We start from the raw sequence: 13,522 nt of genomic DNA, 5'->3' as shown, positions 1-13,522 counted from the left end.
GTGTCAACTGAGGCCATCTGAATTTTACAGCTCATCCTGGTATTTTCTGTGACCAAACCGCCCTGAATTTTAATATTGTAGAAGGAAGACACGCGTGTCGTTTGTAAAAAGCAAGTTTCTATTCATTTCACCTAGGATAAGGCCGATGACACATTCCATTTAACATAAACCGCAGAAGACATTTGTAAATTTCATTTTCATGGCCAAACTAGTTAGGAATTTGGCTAAAATAAACGACCCGTAAAACCTCACGACCTTAAAACCTAAATATTCTAATCTAGAATAAACGGATTGACATTATTTGCGATTTGCAAGGAAGGATTGGAAATCTGGGTGTTTCCCCTTCATTTCAGTCTCATGAAGGGGAATTTTATCAAGATTCCACATTAATAAATAGTATAATTATTGTAAAATCAAATCCCATCACTTCAAATGACCTGTGCACAGGCTAGCGCATCATACTGTGATGCGCATGGAAAACCCTTGTGCAGTGTAAAATTAAACCACTAGGCGGCAGACTTCCTCCATAGACGCTACTGCTCTTGAAGCATCTGTGGATGTTATTTCCAAGAGGCTACATACATTAGGACCTATCAAACCATTGGGACTTGATTGATTGATTGATTGATTGATTGATTGATTGATTGATTGATTGATTGATTGATTGATTATCATCATCATCATCATCATCATTCATTCATTCATTGCAGGCCTTTTGCACCTCTCTGCTCCTCCACATGTGTCTTTGATGCATGCGCGCCCACACCGCAGGTCGGATTGTGCTGAACATTTGCATGGCGGGGGGTTGTGATCAAGGTCATGGACATGTCATCAAGTCCTGGAAGCACCTGGAAAGTCCTGGAAAACACCTCACGCCCACACCCCAGGTTGGATTGGGCTGAAAATGTGCGTGGAGGTGGGTTATGACCCGGGGACGGTCATATTCAGGATGTATAGTCCTGGAAACCATCTGGACAGCACCATCATTACCGCCATGCAAAAGGTGCAGTTGTATCACTTTGTGCCTATTTAACCCAGGCAACGCTGGGTGCATTGCTAATAGACTTCTGGGAGCTGCCTGGCAGCCCAGTACAGCCAAGCATCATAATCTGCATGCCCAGATTTTCCTCACCAGTCCAGGGATGCGAGAGGTGACTTTCCGATCACAAGCCCACCTAGATTGTTCATTAATTTTTGCATACTGGTAATAAAATATCTCTCTTCTTAAAAATCAAATCTTTGACAAAAAATATGGATGATAATCTATTTATATAGAAGGGGAAAGTGGGCAATCTGTGTGTGTTCTCTGTGTGTTCTCTGTTTCAATTTCTGTCCCACTGATGATGACATAGTGATGTCATAGGAGCAAAATCATCTTATGACATCACTGATGATGTCATCATAGGCACTGATGATGTCATAGTGATGTCATAAGAGCAAAATAATCTTATGACATCACTGATGATGTCATAGGCACTGTGATGCCTAAAGCTTCTGGCATACTCTTCGCGCACGCGCTGGAGGCGGGGCTCCGAGGAGGGTGCGCGCACTTGGCGCAGGCCAAAACAAAACATACTCAGTGCGCAGCTCCAGGCGCCAGGCAGTCTGAATGAAATTGAATGTAACGTTCCCAATTCTATGTATTAAATTCTAAAAAACGACCCTCAACATTTGGGAAGGCTCAGGCACACAACTAGTTCGTTATAATCGAACATCATGCTTTGAAGGCGGCTGTACGATGGTGAGGACTCAATCACAGCAGATGTCCGCTGATAGCCTACCACGGAGATCTCACAGGCACAGGCAGCAAAACCCGACGCGCTGATAGAAAAATCTCCATGGACGCACCGCGCTGCGCTCAGGCCTCGCCCCCCGACACGCCCCGTGCGATTACGTCATAATCGGCGCGCGCCCTATGCGCTTGGCTGGGCGCAAAGAGTATGCCAGAAGCTATAGGCACTGATATTGTGGATTTTGGTTACACTTGTGCAATTGTGACATCACTGATGATGTCACAGTGATGTCATCAGTCATGCGAAGTTGAGCTGTGCATGCCAATAGAGCAGGCGAGGCCGCGCAGCAGCCAAGCTGCCGGCAGGATCGAGGAATCAAAACACCTGGGGAAGACAAGATCAGCTGTGCATAAAAGACATTTGGCAACTTGCATCATGGGCAATAAAACTATACTCACATAATGAACAGTAACCTATATGAGTCATGCATTGCTCTTCCATTTGTCAGCCCTCATCAGAATTGCCAGGGTGTGCGTTTCCTCGGCCAAATAGGGCGAAAGCATGGTGTGTCTGGTTTATAATTAGCAAAAGAAACTCGAGACTGTTCCAAAATCGAGTCCGGGAACGCCCCGCGGGGCCGCCCATGACTTATAAGAGCGACAAAGCCTCGGCACTGGTTTGGCACAAGACTTCCCGAGCAGGACATTTACAAAAATTTAGCCAGTAAGTATTAATGTTAAATTGAGTCTATTTACTTGTGTGTCTTGACCTGAAAAAATAAGTAAACAAATCACATCAACTGTTGCCACAAAAACGTGAACTAATCTTAATGTAAATTAAGAGTGATTGAAAATAAAATGATGACTGGTGCATCTGGTTGTTTTCGTGGGACACATGCAGCTTCCCTGTGATACGGCCGACCAGTGAGAATAATATCTTTTTCGCTTTGAATATATCTCATGATTCTTATCCCATGAATCTAGGTATCCAGGGGGGCCGCTCAGATCTTTGCTTCTTGTGAGATTTAACGAAGATGATGGTCTAAAAATGGTTTCTCCACAAGAAACGTCCCCCCAAGGAATATACCTGTTGTCTTCCCCTGAGGCCTCACACTTCCATTCTGAGGAGTATACAACTATAATGATAGATCCAGAGGGTATACCGATCATGGGGAGACAATACAGGTGAGATGTTGTGCTGAAACAGTGTTTGGAAAAGGACTCAATCAAGTTCGCCGCTGTGTTGTGGGTAAACCTCCCATTAGGTGGGCATCGCGTCTGGCGCTTCTTGAAAGAGCTGAGCAAATTGTGCGAAACACTGTTTCCCATCTGGCTTTGAGTGCACAATTATGTTATTTCTTCAGAATACCGTCTAAATGTAGGTTAATTGTATGTTAGCATTATTTTAGTTTAATTAACCTAAATATAAATGATTTATGAATTATTATTATTATTATTATTATTACTATTATTAACAATCTATTTGTTTATTTATTTATTGTATTTTTTAATACAAATGCAGGAGATCAACAGATTTGATATTCATGTAGCCTATTAACCTTTTCCAAAACCAGCTGAACTTTGAGTTATAGGCTATGATAGGTCTTCTGTATTTGTTCACTTGTCGTTTGACTTATGGTCCTACCTGCATTTAGCCTATAGGCTACTGTACACGTGACAGTCTCCAGTCCTCAGTGTTGTGAGCCAAACCACATTTGAAACGGCTCTCAGAGCTAATTTTACACGCAGACTTGTGCCATTGCCCCCCCCCCCCCCCCCCCATATTATTTTCACTAATCCAATTAGAGATCTGGATGTGTAACTTATATGCACAATGCATTTCTAATAAATAAACGAATGAATAAATAAATTGTGAACATGTCCCCCCACCAGTGATGTATTTCCACCCTTGGGTCAGTCCCATTCATTGTCAATGCCGCCCCCTAACAAACGAATGGTTGGAGGCTGATATAGTCCCCCTCTTTGGTCAGGGACAAAAATTGGGTGGCATTCGGTTAATTGCCAAGCATGTGGCTCTGGTTCAAGATTATCTTGGCCTTAATGATATGATTACATTTGGTTTAATTACTGTTGCCAACCATGCACTATTTCTATTTCTTTTTTTGGCTGCATCATTAACATCACTAACTTTGCTTTACAGAACAAAGATCAGCACAATAGGGATAATGGAGTTTTTTTTTTCAATTGCTAGATTAGAACTCTAAACTCATAACTTGTAATTGGCATTGGTCTATTTGGCACAATCAAACATTTGAGTATTTTTCAGTATTTTAATAACACGCTCATGCACTGGGCAATGAAGATGATAATAAAACCGTAATAATCAATAATAAATAATAAATAATAACACAAAATATTCTGGACTATAAAGAATAATTTCAGAATCATAAATAAGTTGTTATAAATAAGCCAATGATGCTTTTTGCAAGTCTTATGTTTCATATGCCAAACAGTTGCTTAAACAGTATATTTCCTCTTTGGCTGGGGTGTGATCCCCCTGGTGACATGAAGATAGTGCTGTGAAGTTGATCCTGGATGCCATTCATTTCAGACCCCTGTCAGGTTTCTGCCTAGTCCTCGCATAAAGACTGCTCAGGTTCAAGTGCCACTCAGCCTATCACGGACCCAGTGGCCTTTTTGTTCAGCTGAAACCTCAGCGAGACACACAAGGCCAACCTGTTCATTCATTATAAAGATGAATGTACAAATTCATATATGCCACAGTGGGTTTGCCATAAATATATCATACAGTACAGTATCATAACCCCAACTGTTCACATGCATCAGGAGGTCTTCAAACAGGGGGGTAGAAAGCATGTGACAGCTGCTATCTCGCGTGTCCCTGCCTCTCAGCCTAATACGGACGCCCGGCTGTCCGGCTGCTATGGCAACGGGTGACGTTGGAGTACATGCCACCCCAAAGGGTCTCACCTTTCCCCACATGTTACCCACCCAGTGGGGCGGGGATTGGCCAGTGAGTCAGGCCGGGCCGTGGGCAGTTGCGTGGATGCATGGAGATCAGTAAGTGGATGTCTATACAGTAGCTAAAATTACTCCCCTGACACTCCAAGCACTTGGCCTATAATAAACTGACAGGCCAGCTACCCTCCACACCAGGCCAACTGGCGGCATGTAAAAACTCTCAGAAACGCATCACAAGACTCTGAGTCGCCTCCTTCCCCCCCCCCACACACACACTATCCCTCTGCCAGTGCTGGCAGGCTTCTCAGAATAATGTATAGAGACCTCTGAAGTTAGCAAGTGCTTTTAGTTAATGGCTATTCAATTCTAAAGTGATCAGATGAAGAAATAGAGATTCAACAAGACACTGAAGAATTATGTTAACAAGTGTATCCTTGACTATACGTTCAGAGGATAAATCCTTGGATAGCTTGGTCCTCATTGCCTGCCAGGCACATGGTTGTTTGTTTTATGGTTTGGCAAGTCATGCTGTGCAGTTAAGAAATACAGCCGTCAAGGTCACTATTCAGTTCACTGGGTTTCTGATATTGAACTATCAATAAAACGTAGCTTTGCAGCTGTATGTTTCCCCTCATTTCTCTGCACATAGTTCTTGGCCGGGTGACTGAGCGCTGTGGGTGACTTTCAAAAGGCCACCTGATCTGTTGCAGAGCCATTATCTGGTGCCAGGCACTGCCATTAATTGCAGTTGAATTTTCTTGGAAGTTGATGCTAGTAATAGAATGACTCAAATCTACAGTAGGAATTTGGGGACAAACAGGGATTTTGCTCAGTCATTGCACACGGCTACAGGCAAAAATATAGAGACCGAGGAATGTTTCAGGTTACTTGTATCCTAAGTGCAGCAGGGTCAGGTGGTATACTGAGAAGGCAAGGTGCTCTTTAACCTGCCGAGCAGGTTTCAAGTTCTCTGTGCCAGCGAGGATCTGACCTATTGAAGTGTCTTCTGTGCAAGACGCTGAATCCCTAGGCAGCTCTGTGGGGCCTGACCTCTGACCTCTCTGTGGAGAGGGGGGCAAGTGAAAAGAGAATTTCCTCATGACATGGCAGATTTTGATTGTGCTGACCTGGGAGGCAGGTCTGAGGTCTCCAACCTGTTTCATTCTACTGTCCTGAACTGTGTTCCTGAATAGTGGATCAGGTTATTGCCTATCTCTTTGTTGTTGTATTTTATATGCTGGGACGCCTGCTTTCAGCAGTTCTCCTCATAGGCGTTAATCATGTAGATCAGGGGTGCCCAATACGTCGATCACGATCGACCGGACGATCGCAAAGGTAGTGTGGTAGATCGCATGGCATTGAGGGGGGGGGGGGGGGGGGGGTGTACATAGTGCCGTAGTGAGGATGGATGATAGGCTAATAGGCCCATTTGCCACTTGATTGACGTACAGGTAGCCAGTCAGATCTCATCTATACTGCGCATGCAAAAGTTAGCAGCCTATCAGCCATCCTCACTATGGCATTTGCCACTTGATTGACATACAGGTGCGCCAGTCAGATCTCGCTGTGGCAGCCAAGTTTGTATATATATATAAATAAATATGTTTGGTAGATCACTTTTACTTGGTCATTTTAAAAGTAGCTCCCAAGCTGAAAAAGTGTGGGCACCCCTGATGTAGATACTGGGCCTTATAGAGGCTTCACAGATAAAAAAAAAAGAAATGCTGTGCTTACATTCATATCCAAAGTTAAAACCTGTATGAAAAGCTGTTCTTTATGTCAAATGTGACATTCATATTGTCCAATTTTATATATCAAAAGATAAAACTATTATCACTGTCCAAGGTATGGATGCTATGTAAGCCATTTTCATGTGTTTATTTATCCTAATCTTTTAAACAGCAGTTTTCATAAACTGACCCCTCTATTATGTTATATACCCCCGTCTCCTTATCAGCACAACATGACGCAGACTGTGGTAATGTATCAATAGTTCTTTAGCGGAAGCAATCTGCTGTGATCACTGGTTTTTATCAGCCTCTTTTATTATGGCACTAAGATTACTTTATCTGGGCGATAAAGAAGCCCATTCAAGAGCCTTGGGAATAAGTAACCAGTAATCCTCAACATACATGAAAGTTTGTGCTAAAGACTGGTAAGGTTTGTGATTTTTATGTAGGGACCTTTATGTGAACTACATTGTTGGATATGTGAGTTTTGTGAAGTTCATACAGAGATAGACCATATTAGAAAGAACAACAGGAAGCAGGAAGTGGATTCAATTGTGACTTTAAATTGGGACACAGATCTTTCTTCCCAGTGTGGGGCGTTAGAATTTGAAACACAAAGTCAGTGTTGAGACCCGTTCTGCATGTTAAACACTGGGTGGTCCAGAGGTGGTTCATCTTTTAGAAAAAGGTTACAGAGGATTATACAAAATACAATGCTTCTGCCATCAGTTCTTAATAAGTTACATGATTATTTACTATTTACAAATCAGAAATCATATACAGTAGGCAAGAAGTAGCCTATGTCACCGGTGTTACACATGACTCAAAACGATATTTACAAGTCTATACACAAGTCCTCCGACGTTCCCGTATGGCTGTGGAGAAAGAAAAGACAGCAATTATTAACATGGAGTACAACATTTATAACATTATTTCATATACAACAGCAAGAGTTTAATTTACCTATGAGTTGTTCAGTAGAGAATTCTGAATGCTTTCGTACACTTGGTTGTAGATCTCTTCCGTTGATTTCATGCCATCAAGGTACTCTGTGGGGCAATCAAGAAAAGGACAAGTCAGTTGAATGATAATGGATCATTTAAGTATAGTCAATTAGTTGACAATTAAATACATCTCTTTTTCAAAGGAGAGTGGGCAGTCCGCTCACCTTGAGTATTTATTTAATTTGATTTAAAAATAGGAATGTAGATAGATAATGGGAGACACAGGAGGGATTCAATTAACACAAAATAAATAAACAAACAAACAAACAAACAAACACACATTGGTTTGACCTACCTAAGGAGTTGCAGTTGTTCTCCATCTCTTTCCTGTGTTTCAGGTACATGGGCCAGACATGGCCGTCAAACAGGCCAGGGGGGTCAGGGACTGTGTATGTCCTTGTACTGCAGGGACAAAATAATTCACTTATTATACAACTTAAATGCAGCTTTTTGACTAGTCGAAGATACTCAAAGAGCTTGTTACCTCCTTCTGCTTTTGCACTCCTCGTATGGAATGGAAATGTAGTAACACTTGTTGTAGACATCAACAAGAGGCCTGGAGGAAGGAACCGAAGCTCAGTTTAGTGAACAGCTTTAGCAAGCTTGAGAGAAAAGGTCCAAAGCCAAAGGCTACATTTGACAGCTATAGGTACAACAAAGGAGTGTACAGGTATACTGTAGTGTAGTGTCACAGGGTGAAAATCGTTTTTGGCAAGCGACTCACTTGTAGTTGTAAAGGAGGAACCCCTCCACGATGAGAATATGGAGCCCGTCGGATTCCTCGGCTTCAGGTGACAGGCTGACGCCGTGGGAACGGGCGAACTTGACTGGGTTCTCCTGCCAGCCTTTCACAGTGTTCACCATAGCCTCCATGTCCAGGGCGGTGATCACTGTTAGAACAAGGAGAGAGGGAATGGCATACGTCACCACACGTGCAAACAAGCCTGCTCACCAATGTGCTTCAACACACATTAGTCACAGTTAGTGAATGTCTGTAGCATTCACAGAATAGATGCTAGAATTACAAGTTTAGGATTGATCGGTAACCAAAGTGTGGAACTTTTGAAAAGTGCAGGAAAGAAAAAGTACATTACTGCATGGTTTTCCTGCTTGAAATCCATTCTTACCATCCCATTGTCTAAAGCCGTCCTCCCCGACTTCTATCTGATCGGGTTTCTGAAATAACAGTCAATAAAACATTGCTGCAACCTAGTAAGCAGTGGGAGCTGATCACCCCTGGACAGGACAAGTCAAGGACTCATCTCCACCTAAAGTGGCCTGCTAAGGCTGCATGATGTTGACGGGAAGAAAATCATATTGCGATATTTTTCATCAATATTGCGATTGCGATATTGTTTGCAATACATTTGGAAACATGATTTCTTTTTCAGTGCTTGAAAAAGGGAAGGGAGATGATGATGCTTACTTATGTGACATTAAGGCTTTGATCTGACATGTGATTGCTACCTTGTTTAGGAAACACATTTTTCTCTAGCCTAAGCAGCCTCTCGCGATTTGGAAATTTCTGTTGTCAGTATTGCGATTTCGATTTTCTTTTACGGGTTTATTATGCAGCCCTAGTCTGCATCCTCATACGCCATGTGCCATAGCAGCAAGGCAGTGTTATCTGAGAAGTTAAAAGTAGCCTACCATAACTGCTCTGTTACAGTAATTGAAGAGGTACATGTGCAGTTGGCGAGATGAAAAACGTGACATCAAGTCACTGACGTTTCAAAACTTAATGTTGATCAGTGGCCAATCAACAGTGACTGTGTATTGACACTGAATGCAGCATTAAAGATGGCTGTGAGAGAAATACAATCTATTGCTTCTAATGTTAGGCCAAATGAGGTTAATGATGATGCCAACAGTTGGTTGCAGAACTTGCAAAATGAATGCACAAAGTTCATCCACTTTAAGTGGGGACGCCTTTTCATTGGTTGTCCAGGAGACAATCAGCCAGATGTATTACAAGGCTACTGAGATGACAGTCAGTACATCTGCAGGACTGACTGGTGGGTTACTCCTGAGCACAAACATGTCAAATGCAAGTAACCAATGCTCTAAGTGCTCAGGGGCAACTGTAAAATAGCAAATGATGTACATCAAAATAAACAATTTTATGAACTCAGCATGGATACAACAAAACAGATAGCTTTAACATGTCGCTTACATTTACTTTTAAAGCTCAGAAGAATAGAGACATTTGCTTGTCTTACCTTGAAAAAGTCATCCTGATGCACCACGCAACAGTTTGGTAATGTCTTTATCAGTCTATTCGTCAAAGTGGTCTTCCCACCGTTGGTCACTCTGCAATGGAGACGAATGTCATGCCATGCCATACAAATATGAACTTACTCTTCAGTTTTTGCAGCTTCTCAGCGAAAGAGATGTTACTGCTAAACAAATGAATGAGACTTACCCGCCGATGCCGATGATGAACTTCATTGTGGACGTTGGACTGGTCTCCTTTAGAATTCAGTAAATAAAAGAAGGGAACCTAACTAACCTAACTTTCTGTCAAAGGATTTGCAAGCCTTTCTTTCTTTACTGCCAATGCAGTTCCCCCCTTTTACTACTTCATTGATAGACAATCTCTCTGCTGAGTATATAAAGGATTCAGCTGCAGCGTCACACTGCCCGACCAATCATCCTCTTTCTGCTGCAGCCAATAAGCTGCTACATACACTACAGCACCATGTGGCCAGAGAGAGGAGGTCTTAGAAGCTTTGAATTGGCAGGAAAGTAGATCTGCAATTTTCCACCTGCTGTCAGAGGTCAGTGAAACTGACAAATGCAGGACAAATCTAACACCCAACACCCGAGTGACAGAGAGAGATGCGGTGTTCTTAGAAGATAATAGAGAAATGAGATAGTGGGACTAAGGTGTGGATCACAACTTTAACTTTCTCTGGGGATGTTGAAGACAGACATAAAGTAGCCTACTGCAGACAGGTGGTTAGAATGAGGAACTGTTGTAACTTGATGATGTTGATAACTTGTGGTTTGTGAAATCCAATTTGTTTCTGAACAGAGGATCAGTGTGGTATCATACATGAGATAGATGGCTGGTTCTGTAGGTGTAAATCCACTTCATCCTAGTCTTTTTAAAACGTGTCCCAGAAAGGGTATGGAGGGTGGAGGGGGCTATGTTAGCAGTATAACATTAATCATTAACATTTACAGTAATAGTGCTCAATACAACCCAGAATATACTGTACATAGACATTTCCTTAGCGTATCACAATGCAGAGCATAACCTGATTATTTGTTTTTTGAGAGTGGGGGATTTTCCATGCTTAGACAGGTCTGGGTGGGTGAAAACCAGAAGCACTATATTTAGTTGGCCGGTGTGTGGCTGCCTGCTGCGTCACACATATTTCTGATGCAACTGGTTGGAATACATGGGTCTACAGTGGCCGTGAAGTGCAATTCACAATGGCGAATAACAAAACAACAACAAATTGCGAATCAAATTAATCAAAGAGAAAACATAACAACAAATTGGAAATCACAATGTCAAAATAGAAAGTTAAAAACCATTACCAAAAAAAAAAGGTACCCAGCAAAGAGATAACCTTCAGGGAATGTTTCTTGAAGGTTTAAGGTTCTTTAGAGGTTATTTAAAAACCTTAACAGAACATTTAAAGAATGTTCACTGAAGGTTATTAAAAAAACATTCAGGTAATCTTCAAGCGGAGAACACATACAGCCGATTAATCTGCGTCGGCCATGTCTGGGCATCTGTCGCCCGAGTATTTACAGTGTGTCCCACACCATTGCTACTCGTTGGTGGCTTTTCCGGAATTGTCTGGTCGTCATTTTCCAACTTAATCTAATCTGATAATTCCAATTTCACAACAACGTGCCTTTGGGAAAGCCCCTTGAGCCGTTTATTCCGAATTGTCCGCCTCCACCTCTTCTTTTCTTCCACAAGCAAAAGACCAGGCAAGGGCTGACACAGCCAGTGCCATTTGCAACTTTTTATCAGACATATTCTCCATTAAGTAGCTAGATTACGAAACCATTTAAGTGGTGAGCGAAATGGTTGGCAAACGTTTCATGAATCAGGTCTCACGCAGGTGCAGAATGTATACAGTATATTGCCCGTCTGCTGTAGTATTTGCTGTGTGTTCAAGGGCATCTTTTTGGCTTCAAAAAGGCAACGTTATGGCAACATAACAGAGGCCATTTACACCTGGCATTAACATGCGTTTTCTGCCATCATATTGCAATCAGATTGTGTTTTATCACTTCAGCCTGATTTCATTTACACCTGTCACTAACATGCGTTTTGGGTGATCAGATTGCAATCCTTCTTCAATGCGTTTTGGGGGTGTTTACACCTGTACTTTCAAGTGATAAAACACAATCTGATTGCAATCTGATGGCAGAAAACGCATGTTAATGCCAGGTGTAAATGGCCTCACAGTCTGCTTTTGTTTTCACTATAGTTTGGAGTGGTATTGATGTGGTCCAACCTTTAGGGAACGTTCCTTAAAGGTTCTCTGAAGGTTATTTTGTGTAACCTTTAGTAGATGACCTTTAGAGAACATTCCCTGAAGGTTACCTGTTTGCTGATCTTTTCCGGTAGAAGTTAATGTTGTTGTGTTTTCTGCTTTGTGGTTGTGGTTTATTTTTTGCCGTTGTGATTTCCCGATTTGTTTTCACTTTTGTTGATTTGATTTGCAGTTTTGATATTTGTCGTGTTTTGTGAGTTGGTGTTGTGTTTTCCTATTTGCCGGTGTTTTTTCCTATTTGTCGTTGTAATTTGCACTTCACGGCCACCATATAGGTTGGACGGTTGGCCTGATAGTGCAGGATCCTTGTTACAGTAAAACACACTCTTGTCTCTTTGATCTTCAGTGCTCACTGCTTATCAGCCCGCCCAAACACAAAGATACTGTATATCCTGCACACCTCCGGATGTAGCTAGTCTAACCTCGTGTTTATATTCTCTGTACAGTATTTGAGCAAGTTCATTTACAAAGGGTCTTATCTCGGTGTTATTATTGTAAGCGTGAAGGAGCTGGACTTTTAGTCCCAGCTATCAGAGCGTGCTCTCATGTTAAGAGCTTCAGGTTACATGGTATGACTATGACAGTCTGTTGACGCCAAATGATGATAACATTTTTCATCTTCCCTATCAAACTGATCAGCACTGTCTTGATGTACTGCAGTGGTCTGAAATAAGGGAGAAAAATGACCCATGACCCATGTGGCACAGACACAAGGCATCTAGCCATGTGTGGTCCACCATGTGAACCACCATGTGGTGCACATTTCTCCTTGTCTAGACTTAGAGGACAATCAGCACCAGTCTTTTGGTCAAACAGTTCTCTATGTGTATAAACAAGCTCGATTTCTACTCTAATATGCCAGACCCAGCTAAACTATTAAAATATTCCCAGGTCCAATCGCAAATCCAATGTCAAATGAACAAAATGTCTGGGCTTTCTTAAAAGAAAACATCTGCCTATCGTTCTTTTCCATTTGATGGTATTGCTGAAAAATGCTTGGCCAAGAGACTCATGATGCAACATCATCTAATGAAATCTAAATGCTCTTTTAACGACTAAACAAATTAATCATTGCTTGACTGACTGACTGACTGATTTTGCATAATGAACAGATATCTGATGAAGCTCACTTGACTGAAATGTGTCTTGAAATGAAACCCTTGTGAGTGAGATAGTGTGGAGGAGTCTGTAGATTTTTTATTTTATCTTTTCCCATCCGACGCACCTGGCACATACATATAATTGTGCAAAGATGATCTTTTTAGCATAATGGACAATAAAGGTAAATGATAACATTTGCAGGGACCATGCAGTAAAAACAAACAAACTCTGTGGCAAGTTGCCTTTTTTTTGCCACTGGCAACCCTAGTGACAATACAATTCATCAGGAGTTGTTATAGTGCTAATTTGTGATCACAGCAACTTGACGTGTAAAAGTAATGAAAGGTCACTTCAAGAGTATCATGTCCAAATAACCCCTATGAACAGCGGCATGTGATTAAGATGTTCAGGGCCGTGCAGAGAACTTTAGAGGGGCAGGTGCTCAATGTTAAAAAGGGGCACATGTAGAGTAGGCTTGCCGCTGTGGAAATC

At 41.9% G+C, this 13,522-nt stretch overlaps 1 protein-coding gene across 2 annotated transcripts; it reads right to left on the bottom strand.

Moving 5' to 3' along the window:
• Nucleotides 1-6,970: 6,970 nt before the first annotated feature.
• On the bottom strand, nt 6,971-9,972 carry LOC310791799 (nicotinamide riboside kinase 2-like). 2 transcript variants are annotated; one of them, XM_083653467.1, is made up of 8 exons: nt 9,832-9,972; nt 9,629-9,719; nt 8,537-8,585; nt 8,134-8,299; nt 7,894-7,965; nt 7,705-7,811; nt 7,369-7,454; nt 6,971-7,280 (listed from the first exon to the last, which is right to left on the bottom strand). In XM_083653467.1, the coding sequence occupies exons 1-7, from the start codon at nt 9,855-9,857 to the stop codon at nt 7,369-7,371; spliced, it is 597 nt and encodes a 198-aa protein (XP_083509593.1). In that variant the 5' UTR covers nt 9,858-9,972; the 3' UTR covers nt 6,971-7,280. The 2 variants fall into 2 exon arrangements, with proteins under 2 accessions (XP_083509593.1, XP_083509594.1); XM_083653468.1 differs by lacking the exon at nt 8,537-8,585 and having other exon boundaries at nt 9,832-9,858.
• Between the last annotated feature and the right edge of the window lie 3,550 nt (nt 9,973-13,522).

This window comes from Poromitra crassiceps, assembly GCF_964638095.1.
Source record: "Poromitra crassiceps genome assembly, chromosome: 17".
NCBI classification, from domain to species: Eukaryota; Metazoa; Chordata; class Actinopteri; order Beryciformes; family Melamphaidae; genus Poromitra; species Poromitra crassiceps.
The sequence above is the reverse complement of the archived record's forward strand: the minus strand, read 5'-3'. Positions and strand labels throughout refer to the sequence as shown.

Bases quoted from the DNA above. Each gene is read 5' to 3' on its own strand.
- LOC310791799 (XM_083653467.1), bottom strand. From the start codon at position 9,857: ATGAAGTTCATCATCGGCATCGGCGG. The intron at 9,720-9,831 runs GTAAGTCTCATT...TCTCCATTGCAG, and splicing joins TTCATCATCGGCATCGGCGG to AGTGACCAACGGTGGGAAGA. The intron at 7,455-7,704 runs GTAGGTCAAACC...ATTGCCCCACAG, and splicing joins GAACAACTGCAACTCCTTAG to AGTACCTTGATGGCATGAAA.